The following is a 13,233-nucleotide window of genomic DNA, read 5'->3' as shown; positions in this document are numbered from 1 at the left end:
AAAAAAAATCTACCCCAGTACACAGTTTTGCTGCTTGGAATACAAGTCAAGTTCACGTTCCACGTCTTGGATGACCATGCCCTTTCCAGATATCAGTGCTTTAATTTGAGTAGGTCAGTAAACAGCTAACAGTCTCTGCAGGGCTTTCTTGCATCTAAATGCTGAAATCAGAACTCTGGTTTTAAGATGTTCAATGTTTCCTAAGTCTGGAAGGACACAAGAAGGAAAGGTTTCTGTAGTACCAATGAACCTGTCTTCACCTGTGGATAACAAGGGGCCAACAGGATTCAGAATTAAGGGCTGTGGGGCTCACCTCCTTTGTGTTCATTACAGCATGGTATGCATAGAAGGAGCGTAAGTGGTGCTGTAACCTCTGTCAACATTTGGTTCTGTCAGAATGCTTTGTGATACTTGTTTGCCTTCACTGGGAGTTAGTGCAGGAAAGAAAACTCTAGTAATACCAACACATTCTGTTTCAGTCTTTGCAGAGTGAATTGTTTTCATTTTTGCTCTGAAATGTGGTTTCCAGTGTACTTTGTATGATGTGACAATATTTTGAACATTTTAAAGTTTGAAACATAGTTAAAGTGATTTTGTCAAAATGAGATCACAATAGTAAACATAATAAACTTTCTTCATCTCTCTGTTCTTGGTATTTTGCTTCTGTCAAGGACTTTGGCACTTTGGAAATTGTTGCAAAGTAGTGAAGGGTCAGATCTTCAACCCCGTCTGAAACACATTACTGTACCTACTTATAATGGTCTATGTTCCAGGTGTGTGCAGGTATAGCAGATCTCTGCTTTTTTGGCTCTTTTAGCACTTTATAGAGTTCAGAACCAGATTTGGACCTGATTTGCCTTCCTTTCCCCATCCATTTAGGACTAAAGTCATTAAAAACTGGAGAAACAGGGGCACTTAAAATATATCTGCCAATTCACCAACTCCACAGCATATGGTTTTCCACTCAGCCCACTGGGAGAAGTGTACTTTGTGGCCAAATGCTTAGATGATCCTTCTCCAAAGTTTATGTACTAGATAAGAAACAGTTGGAAAGGCATCTCTTGAGGTCATTCTCATTAGATTGAACAACTTCCCTGCTCATACAAGGGTGTTTAAGTTGTAGTTTCAGATCTTAGCTAGATGTGTCAGTTTGGTGTTCATGTACATGTATTTGATGTATATTTAACAGGCAGCTTTAGCATTTTTATTTCTTTACAGAGTATATGAGGACACTCACGTAAGCATGTAGATGAATTTGTTCAGTAATTATGGTCTAAATTATCTTAGTATTGTCTTAGACTATAAAACTACATATGGAAGAAATATGTTCCAAGGACAAGCCTAGGAAGGCTCTTATTTCACATTATCTTTAAAATTCACACGTTTTCTCAACTTTAAATAGAAAATAAGACCTAATAAATATAAAATTAATGTAAATATGTGGATGCTTTGGTTTTCTGGGATTCCACCATGATATCACAGGATTTTTACTTCAAGGAATTATTTAATCCTTGAATAAACACGATATGGCACTGTTAAAATGAATGTATTTATCTTTTTAAAATGTTCAGTGATGAGGATTACTTCTTAAGAGGGTAAGTCTCCCTACCCCCACCATCCATTCTCCTTGCTTTTGGCCAAGCAATTTCTCAGGAATGTTTCTCTGTTTCTTTTTAGAGAATTCAGGTCCTCCAGGTCAAAAAGGAGATTACAAAGATTTCCCAAGGATAAAATAGTTAAATTGCCATCAGTCTCTAGGGTGGTTAGCTCTGCAGTCTGGTGTTTCTCTCTTTACATTGCTTTTCCTCTGAGAGTGCCTCTAAGACCTGGTAGTTAAAAGTATAAAAACCAATTTAACAAGAACATCCATAATGATAAGTTTTATTGTGCTATATTTCCATGGTTTAACTGTTTTCCAAGTGGTCAAGGGATTTGGAAGGTCTAAGTAAATTCTCATTAAGGGAAAAGAGGGCAATAAAATTTTTAATAATGCTGGTGTTACCTTACTGTGAGAGGCACTTGCAGTTAGTGAATGTGAATTAAATTCCATTCAAAAGATTTGAGATCCTTTAATTTAATTGATAGTTAGGAACAAAAGCTGTAAATCTCACAATTTTAATTAATTATTATTGATAATAATTGTTATTATCTTAAAACTGATGGTGCCTGGAAAACATGGCATTACAATTACTACACTTAATTCTAAGGGCTTAATTCTGCCTCCTGAACCCAAGGTTTCAGAGGGGAGTACAGCTATTAAGCATTACAGAGCCTCAGGCTGTCCCACTTTGGCTGGAAGGTAGAGCATGTAGATCCCTCCAGTCTCTTCTGTGGCTCGCTAGCGCTGCTAAACTGTAGGATCTCCAGGAGCTCAATTAGGTCGTCTCCTAAATCTGCTGTTTTGGATACCTCAGAGGAGTCAGCTAGAGTTTCTCTTTAGCAAATAAATAAATAAATTAAAAAAAATCCTCAGGCAGGTACAAGATAAGGAATAGAGAAGTGGGTGATATTGAGAATTGGGTAGCACAAAACAAGAAAGATGTTTATTTTCCCTAAAATATGACCTTTCTATTTGTGCAGTACACAAAGAAACACACGATAGCAAGTTTCTAATTCACTCTGAAGACAGCTAGGTCCATGAAAAGTCTGTAGACTTTGTAGCTACTCTGGCATGGCGAATATATACTTTACTGACCTCTGAGGGCTTAGGGAGCAAGAGTAGCATCACTTTCCAGTAGCTGGCATTTCAACCCTATTTGAGGCTACTGATGAGTCCAGGAAGTGACCAGTTGCACCCCTTTGTCTCAGGGAAGCATGCCATCATCTGCACTGGTGCTAACCCTGGCACCAACTTTCAATGGTTGATATAAATAATAACAATTCCAAAAAGATGCAAAAGTAGCCGATGCTAAGGTACATTCAATGTGCTACAGGCTGTTAAATACAGAGTAAACTCTAGTTATTGTAGTCAAAATTGATGCAATAATGTGACTGTGTAATAATGTCACCGATTTCCCTTTGGGCTAAAATTAAGCATGGAAACTGCTTTTTATTCTGACACACTATGTCACCAAAAGACTATGGTGATCCACAGAAAATGAACCAGTATGTACTCTGGCACCTGCTCTGGCAACAGATTTCAGCCTGCAGAGGACCATGTGTTCATGATATCAGAAGGTCCAGGGTCCTACAGCTCTTTGAGGTGTCTACAAGAAGACTTCCCCATATATGTTTAGGGAGGATGTATTTGTGGGCATGCACTTGGAGGTGCAAGACTGGGCTCATCCAAGCTATGGAGTTCCACCACTTCAGCTGGAGTTGCATTTTGAATAGAAGGCAGCATGAAAATTATTTATCGCAGTGCTAATATGCTCTAATTAGGCTTAGTCAAACCAATTCTTATTTAATTTATAATCAACTACATTTTAAAATTTTAAGATAAAATGTTAAAGTGCTCCTTGAGAATAAGATTTTTCTATCAATACTCCTTCTTAGTCCACTTTGATATTTTCTCAAGACTTTTGTTTTCTAATATTCTATAAGAATATCCTTGCAGTTTTCAGTAGCTTATTTCCAGTCTCTTTGAACCTACCTTTACTGTTGAACTCTCAAATTTCCTACATGTATATTCTTAGATATGCAAATTCAGAACACTGAATTTTTATCGAGTAGAGTTTTTGAATGTTCCTCTGTACTCTGGTGATTTCACTCTGGTTTATTTGCAAAACGAAGCCTGTTTTCTGAGGTCACTTTGAGTTTCAACTTGAAATGACAGTAAGCTCAATTGTCCCTTTTTTCGCTCGTCGTTAAGGAACTTTTAACTAAATTAAGTGTCTTAAAAGATTTGCAGTGCAATGAATTTGCAAGTGAGTCAAATTGCAAGTGAGTTTGAGACATTCTCCCTAAAGACAGGGAGGCTGGATGTTTGTTTATAGGAATGCGAAACTTAAGTTTTAAGTTATAAATGGAAAAGAAAAGAAAATTGGAAAAGAAAATTTCTGTGTTAACTGTGAAGACTGTTTTAGTTTAATATTTACCTTGCTACTGTGTACTGATGGCATGAATAAGAAGTGTTTCTATTGTACTGCTGTGAAATTTGCAATTTTGCATGAACTGATTTTTGTACTTTGAGTTAGTCATTATTCTATGAAGTTACCGTTTCCATCTTTCTTCTTTCATGCCCACATTTGGCAGAAAGAGAAGCCTATTGCTGTTGTATAGTCTGATGCTGTAAATGTCCTTTTTATAATTTAATTATATAAATAACCAAATCTAGTGCATTTTACAGTATATTTCCTTAAGCAAACTAGATGGAATGCTTTTTAATAACCATATAGCCATTTGATCATTTTTATACTTGCCATTTGAAGACAGTTTGGATATAGATTGATATAGAATTACTCAAAGTACTGCATATAAATTAAACATTAAAAAGGTAGATACAGCCAGACTAAGCAGCTCAATTATAATCTTTGGTTATGCAGTTACTGCCTCAAGGACACTCCATCCATTTCATATCATATGTCCTTCTTTTGAAAGATGATCAGTGGGTTCAAGTAACACTTCAGCATGCAGGAAATTGCATAATTTATAGACTTTTAGAAATGAAAAACAGAAAACTGGTTTTCGTAAATTAAATCTCCCTCTCTCTTTTTTTTTTCCTTCTGTCCCCTTACAGATTGGAACATTGAAGGATTACTACCACTTCTACCATAGTAAAACAATTAAAAGATCAGTTCTCTCAAGCAGAGGTACCCACAGCTTCATTTCGATGGAGCCAAAGGTAAGAAAATCCACCTATGTGTCTGAGGCAAAAGCCTTTGCATTTTTTATAATTTCATACCAGAGGACATTCACCTGAATGGCATATAGCATTACAAGAACCGACACACTATCTGATCACTAAGGTTCTGCTTCCCATTAAAATGAAGTGAAGACAATACCATGCTATTAAGTATGTGCTATTCTTGGAACATAAGGCCCAACATTATTCGTGGAGGAGTACAGGAATTTTGTTAATGTACTAATCATTGTGCTGTGCTTCTCTGCAAAACCACATGTGTAACATTTATGTCCACATATCTTCTATAAAGCAACCAGCTTTCAGAATGAGGACGAGCAATGTGGGATGGTACAATGTTCAGAGGAAGGTTTCTCTCTTTTTTTTCCCCAGTCTTTTTCTGGGCTTGGTATTTGAGGGATTAAAGTAAGAATGTTCTTTTCCACCGTCCTTTTGGCAGTTCCTGCTGATCTTAATTTTAAGATCTGTTTGATGCATGATGTCATGTCTTTGGAGTAAATGATATCATAGGTAACTGTCAACATAATTTAATTACTGATTTATAGTTAAGTATAATATTGTCTTGTATCTGTACCCAAGACACATTTTTGTTTTAATCCCTTAATTTCAGTGGTTAGTAGCTTCGTCACTGACTGTAGAATTGGATTTCCTTTGGTTTTCTTTTAGAAAGGAAGTGTGGAGAACATCGTATTAACTTTTTTTATGTTGTTTGTGTAACCCACTTTCCCCAACGAAACCCCAGGTCACTGGTGTTTTTCAGTTGTGATAACAGAGTCAAGCTTTTTTTAGGTCCTTGGATGATGACTGCTGTCTGTTTTGAACTTGTCAGGTTTTACCCAACAAAGAATTTGAGAAGTAAAAGTTATTGGTAAAAGGCGATAAATCATACAGGAATCTTTCTGCAGTCTGGAAAACCCTATTTAGGGCTCAAGTTCCTCTTGAGGATGGGACACAGCTACAGAAGTGCACACAAAGTGTGTTCAACGCTGTGTTCATAAAGCTGACCTGTTTAACCCTCTAAGAGCAACAGCAGCTCTGCTGAGCACCATATTTTGGGGATTAGTATGAAAATGGTCAGGGCCCAAACCTTTGTTCCTGTGAGTGCTAGGACCACTATGTAAACAAGTGCTGCTCTTAGAATAGGCGATACTGCAAAAGGAAGGAAAGGTGTTCACATCTACGCCAGGCCACATTCTTTCCTGTGTGCACAAAGGTGAAGCAATTGACACACAAATGCACAAGTTCATAGGTACATACTACCATAAACTTTGGTGTTACACCCAGATTCCAAGTACCCCTTCTGCACTTCTGGCAGCCAGCCCAGACTACTACTGTGGCCAGAATTGTGGGAGACTCTAAGGCAAAGCACAGCAGAAAATCAGAGCCACCATTTATTTTCCAGTGCTTTCCAAGTTATACCATTTAGGTCTAATCCCCAGCCTGTGCTGCTGCTGGTACAGAATTTCTGCATTTCTGATCATTGTTAAATGTCACTTTAATAATGAGGAGTTCTACTGAGGGTTGTGCAAGGTACTCAACCCTACTACTGATTCTGTATCTAAAGAGATGCCGATAGTCTAATACCTAGATATGGCAGAAGTGTTTGTGATTGACTTTGTGGCTGCTCCACTGAACCTGGGCTTGGGAATTCTTCTCTGGCTGCAGACATGTCAATATACATATATGTATTTGTAGAATAAAGGCCAGTTTGTCCTCAGTGTGTATAACATTTAATGACTATTAAAACACCCTGGAAATCAAATTGTATTACATAAGCTGGACCTTTTAAAAACAAAAGGTTTAATTTTATTGAGCCAGTACTATATGCTATTATATTTATGAGTGTGACTGTATCTAATGCAAATATTTGCAGCAGATTAGATGACATGTGTATTTGTGAACAAAGGAACACTGAGGATTGTTTACTTTTGAAATCATTTAGTGGTGGTTTACTTAATGCTTAAAATGCTCTCCATGACTGATTTTATCTGTGCTTGCTTCAGATGTGGATCCCTAATTTACTGCTTTATGAAATTTTAAATTATGAAATTTTTAGTAAGTGGTAATTCATTATGTAAATAACCTGCATATAATGGAAAAACAATTATGAAATCTGGTATTTCTAAACTACTTGTGTGAATAGTGTTTGATTTCGGTGTGTGGATGCACAGGGAAAGATATATAGGTAATTTAAAACCTTGCTGTTGTGGATTTGAGTTAGTGAATTGCTTTGAAGATCTTTGATGATTTATTTTCTTCTGGAAAAACCTCTTGACACTGTTATAAACAATATTAATTGATACAACAGGAAACATAAACTGAAGACATGTGGATTACACATTTTGACAATTTTCTCAACATTAGATAAACATTACCCTGTATTTAGATGAAAAGTTAAAGGGTATGCAGTGCAACTCAATTTTATTCATTAGCATCCACATCCTTGCATAGCAATGCTGTGTGGTGTCACTTAGAAATTATATTAATTAAATAGTTTTAGGAAAAGATGCCCAAATGAGGTGTTAATATCTCTAACATAGACTGGCATGTAGCAAATTTGAAACACAGCCTTATCTACAGCATCTTTTCTAGGTCTATGTGTGTCTCCTATGTGTTGATAGAAAAACAAAGAAGTGAGAGAAGTTTGTGGATTCAAAGCACAGATTAGTGCTATGCATCAAAGCTAAGCTTTGAATGTAATCTATCACAGAGGTGTCTGGTCTCCCCAGCTGATGTGCTGCTTGTGGTTGGCCTTTGGCAGGGGTCAATGAAAGCCCTATGCCATGAATCAAGAGCCTTTTTAGCTCCATGGAGTTAGCTCAGCAGAGTTATTTTATTGATGCTGCAGTGCATGAAACAATGGTAGCAGGAGTAAAAAGCAAGTGGAAAGAGGGACAGAATCAGTTCATAGCTGAGAGATATCATGAAGCTCAATTCAGCTGTTAAATGGTTGAATGTATTGCTGGTAGGCCCTCTATTGAGATCAGACTATTACAGCACTTCCAGAGCTGGGAATAAAGAGCTGTGATACACCTCTGAGTTTGCTGCAGCGGTGACATGAAGAGTCACAAGGTGGAAAAGATTGCAAAGAATGGTTGCAACCTCAGTCTGTAGGTCAGACTCTACATCAATAGAAAACATAAGGAAAATCATGTGGAGCTTTTCTATCACCGAAGAGATGCAGTTCCAATGAAATATCAGAGTTGAAGCACCTACACGTGACAATAATACATAGAAGTTAAATGGACAGTATAGATGAGAAAGATGTCTTTTTATGCTGAACTATGGCATGAGATGAAGAGTTTGTAGTGAAAGGCTGTGATAATGAAATTTGTGACTCATATGTTGAGATATATCTCATGGAATCAAGTAGCATAAATTGCAGTGCAATAATAGTAGAAGAATACAGCTTTAAAGGTAATAAAAGGCAGTTTTAAGATTTATAATACATTCAAACTGATGTACATACTAACCAAAGTTTGTTCTATTTTGCTTAAAAGATCCCCACTGCTCTGCATCACAATGGAGATCTGAAAAAGACATGTGGCCCATAGCAATGCTAAAAAAAGTAGAATTAATAATTGAAGTTGCTGTAAAGTGTCACATTTAGTAAAAGAGAAAACATTTTAGTCATTGTTTATCAATCTCAACTAAGATGACATCTCCTCCTTTTTAATTTTGATTAATTTCAGGTAGGTTCATTTGGGGTTTGAACTCCTAGTTGATGGGTCATGTTCACTCGTCTTTCAGAGATATCAAGATTTCCAGTTTCATTTCCACTGAAATAAGAAGTAAAGCTACCTAATTTCAGCAAAATACCCTGCTTGATCAGGGTTTTGTGGAATTGTGATGCCTTGGTCACCTCTGCTCCAGGATTAGAATATCTGGGGAAACATTACTGTAGATACTCGCATTTTGCCCAGCTTCACCCAACCAGACACAAAGCAGATCTGTGTGACCTGGTGATACAAAAGTGTTAGTACCATGTGTGTATGTAAAGGGGATTCTTATCTTTTACATAATAACCTTAACAGAACTATGGGCAGCAACATGTAAAATGTTGATAAGACATATCTTTGGTGAGACAACACCAAATGATCTGGGCTGTTTTCAGAGGACAAGAATGTATCCTGTCCTTATTACTGGTAGGACATTGTGGATGTTTGTGAGAGGGCAGAGAGGAGCAAAACTGTAATAGCCATAAGTAAATGTTTCATCATGTTGCTATGTAGTTACAGCAGTCCATATGGCTAAACAATATCCTGGGTTGATATGAGAGAGCGCTATCTGAAGAGTAGGGGAAGAGATGGATTTCACAACAAGGTGGTGGTCTTGCTTTGGTAAGGAGTGTGCCACTACTTGTGGAGCGTGTCTTTAGGAAACATATGTTTAATCACTCTGGATCAGACTGTTCATTGCAAATAGAGAGGAGGGTTAAAATTTTCAGTGCTAAGAAAATCATCAAGTTGTTTTTTCAAATTATTAATGAATTTAAATGTTGCAAGATTGCGGTATGAGGTTGAGTAAGGAGAAAATAAAGCTTGAAAAAATTTGGATTTAAGGTAGGGGGCACAAAATTCAGCAGAAATTAAGAATGTTATTACAGTACTAAAACATCAGGCTTCTAAAAGCCAGCATCATGGACTTATTGCTTAGAGAAATTCAAATGGCAATGTTGTTATGGGTAAGGTTGTGTTTCGCATTGGCAGTGCAACATATAATTTTGTTAAACCTCATCAGTGAACAGAAGGATTTTGTTAGTCAAATGGAACAACACAACAATTAAACACTGGGACCAAGTGAGTTACTGATATCTGCCTGGGTAGCCATAATCTGCAGAAGCACTTGGAGGACAAAGAATCAATACTGCCCTGCTTGGTTGCAAAATAATAGGAACCATCATGCTGTTTTCCATGCTCAGAGTTTGACTGGGGGGTTAAGTTAGTTATTAAGTAATGCAATGTTTACCACTGTAGACCCTTTATTTAATTGACTCAAAAAGCGTCCACATGAGCAATCCTTCCATCTTTAGCTTAGACAAAATCAAGAATCAGACTTGCTATTTCCAAGGCTCCTGTTGCTGGGTGAGTTGGAACATGAACTGAATCACAATGTATGAGAGGGCATAGCAACATCTCCCTTTAGCACCTGCCTCCAGAGTGTTAAAAAGTTTCATGTAAACGTGAGCAAATAGTCCTACAACTTGGATCTTTTTTCAGGGCTTTTTGAGATATGAAGTTGGTGTTCACTGACAAAGAACTGCATTAGAACCTGCTGTAATTAGTGTTGTTCTAACTGCTTGTTGTGGTGTTGTAAAATTTGCACAAGGGGGTCAGTACTGTTTTTACTTGACAGTGATAGAAATCAGTACTTATAGGCGTGCCTGATATATTACTAGTTTTAGCTTAAACCACATTCTTCATCAGCAAAAATCCCTGAGAAGTCTATGTTACTTCAGCAGGAATCAAGAATAATTTTACCATGCTAAGGCTGCATCAGACTTATGTTCATTTGTAATTCAGTATGGACTAGATTGCCGTTCACAATATACCTAGACCTAGATGAAAACCACCATGATAAGCCCCAGTGAGCAGAGGAACAACGGAGTGGAATTGCAGCTGTGTTTTGTAGCAGGTTTCTCCCTTGTCTCCACCAAACCAAAACCTGAAACACTTGAGAAGGTAGGGCGAAATGTCTAATTGTTCTGAGGAACGGCAACCTAAAATTTGCTGTTCCTTTTTAGCACATGGAACAATGTTTGGTCTGTGCATGATACAAAAGCAGCTGTACTGGTTTTGGCTGGGATAGAGTTCATTTTCTTCATAGTATAATAGGTAGCATGAGGCTCTGTTTTGGATTTGTGCTGCAAACAGTGTTGATAACACTGGGATATTTTAATTATTGCTGGGCAGAGTTGACACAGAGTCAAGGCCTTTTATGATTCTCACACCAGCCTGTCAGTGAGTGGGCTGGGGGTGCACAAGAAGTTGGGAGGGGACACGGCTGGGGCAGCTGACCTCAACTGAACAAAGGGATATTCCATACGTTATGATGTCATGTTCAGCATGCTTTGCTTGCATGTGCGGCGTTTGCTTTATGTAATAAACTGCATTTATTTCAACCCATGAGTTTTCTCGCTTTTACCTTTCTGATTCTCTCCCCACCCCACCAGGAGGAAGTGAGCAAGTGGCTGTGTGCGACTTGGTTTCTGGCTGGGGTTAAACCACAGCATCAGCTCAAAGCTGAACCTTGGTTGACCATAACCTGAAGATGAAAAGCTTAATCCAGAGCATGTCCAGACAGCATCATTTGAATATACCTGGCCTTCCCCTTGTACAGAACTGGCCAAGTCCAATGCTGCCGTAACAGGAGATAATGGTTCTTCAGTCAGCAAATTTTGTCATATAACAGTAATCTCTTTTCACTTATCTACAGTAGGTAGAAATATTTAATGATGTTAATTGTAACACTAATGGGGCTGAGGGTTTTTTGTGAAGAATAAAAGCTTTGTTAATGTCCAATTCTATTGCTATATTCATGAGATAGCTGACTTTTCTATTAGTACTTAAAGAAGCAACCAAAAAGCAATTGCTGAAGCTTCTTAGTGGAATTACCTTTTGATGTTTTCTACTAAAAGCAGAAAAATGGCCGTTAGGAATTCAGTGTGATTAATTTTAGAAAATATAAATGTCCATTGTGAGGGAATGCAGAAGTGTTTCTTGAAATAAATTATTGTGTTTGATTACCTACATTTATATTTCCATTTCATCTTTATTATCCCAGTTGTTAGTGCCTGCCTCAAAGAGTTTTTGTCCCCTTGATATTGCTAATTGTGTATGCATTAAAAATAAATATTAGATTTTAGAACATTACAATTTTCTGCTCACTGACAATGACAATCTCACTGTTAACTTTCAGGCAGGAACTGGAGATTAGTCAAGAGGTTTTAACTGGCTCACTTCCTAATTAGTGTAACAAATGTTTTGAGGAATGAAAAAGGCATTATTCAGCAGAATTGCGTTCTCTTGCTATATTCATATCATTATTTTCTTAAACTGGTAGTGATATGGGCAGGGGATGGCAAGGAGTTGGGTCAAGATTTTGACCAGTAGTATGCTTTTTAAAAACTTCAGTGCTCCACCATTTTTATTAATAACAAGTTATTACAACATAACAGAAGCCCAGCGTCAGACCAGGTGTCAAGTATCCCATTCCATCACTTAACAGTTTATAGGGATTATGGTAGAACTGCTATTATGGCCTCCAGGTTTCATGGTCAATGAGAAAGATGTTGGCTGACTCTAGAGAGACAGGCAAGGACTCATCCATCTCTCAGAGAAGTAGCTAAAATCTTCTGAGACAAGAATATTCAAAATGAAGCAGATTTGATGGGTCTCTTGAGTTTGATATATCTGGAGTGTTCTGGTGTTGAAGAGCCAAAAGCAAAAGACCTTACATATATGCAATGGCCTGGGGCTTTGCAAGGGACCCACTCTACCGAGGGAAAAAAAAAAAAAAAAAGAGTAACCCATTCTCATTTTTAAAGATCAACATGTGTCTTGAACAGAATAAATCTTGACTTCAAAAAATTAGCTGGATTGTAGCTGGAGTTTATCTTAGAGCTGTTCAAAAATCGTGGATTTTTCTTCTAACAAATCATGTTCTTTGACCTCTCTGCACCAGGTCAATCTGGGGCTCATGCCAAACAGGACTCCTTGGCTTTTGCTTCATAGCATGTGTCCTGCAGTTAAAATACATTCTGTTTACAGTAAACACACCGAGTAAGAGGTTAGGATCAGTGGCAATATTTGTGAGTGTAGTCTAAATCTTGTCACAGATATTTGTTTAGGAACACTCAAAAATACATATAAATGTTTTTTAGGAATGGTGGAGAGAAGGTCCTTCAGAGGATACTTACACTGTAGAGGGATCAAATGTTTCTGAAAGTGAGTGTTATACAGTGCTAATATATTCACAATATATGACTTAAGATTAAAAATGTAACATACCTCTTAAATTTCTTGAATTTGAGAACAAATTAGGGGAAATACTTTTGTACATGTTTTCCCTTCACTGTCACTAATGGAAGCTCAACAAAAAACTGTATTTAGGTACCTTAAAGCCTAAATCTAACCTGTTAATGATCATAATTTTCTTGTGCAGACAGATCTTTATTGGAGCTTGTATTGGAATATAGTGGAAGATTTGGTGAGGAGGTTAGTTAAATGTAAATACACTCAAGTGACTTGCACCTGTCTGTAGAAAAAGCACATACATCACACTAATGGTTTTACTGACCTTGTGTGCTTGATGAGTCATTAGGTTCACCTTGTGTACCTTGAGCTATCTAAATGCTCTCTAAAATATTTCCATTCTGGCATAAGAATTTCTTAGCATCTCTCTGTCAGAATTTCTAAACATGTGGCTGTTGC

General features: G+C 37.3%; 1 protein-coding gene across 2 annotated transcripts in view; it reads left to right on the top strand.

Annotated features, from left to right (window-relative positions):
• PCSK5 (proprotein convertase subtilisin/kexin type 5) overlaps positions 1–13,233 on the top strand; it is a 254,770-nt gene that overhangs the window by 20,578 nt on the left and 220,959 nt on the right. For both annotated transcript variants that reach the window (XM_065861037.2, XM_065861038.2), the window contains exon 2: positions 4,679–4,783. In XM_065861037.2, the coding sequence (XP_065717109.1) occupies positions 4,679–4,783 (105 nt within the window). The remainder of the gene's footprint in view (positions 1–4,678; positions 4,784–13,233) is intronic.

Source organism: Patagioenas fasciata, chromosome Z, assembly GCF_037038585.1.
Source record: "Patagioenas fasciata isolate bPatFas1 chromosome Z, bPatFas1.hap1, whole genome shotgun sequence".
NCBI classification, from domain to species: Eukaryota; Metazoa; Chordata; class Aves; order Columbiformes; family Columbidae; genus Patagioenas; species Patagioenas fasciata.
The sequence above is the reverse complement of the archived record's forward strand: the minus strand, read 5'-3'. Positions and strand labels throughout refer to the sequence as shown.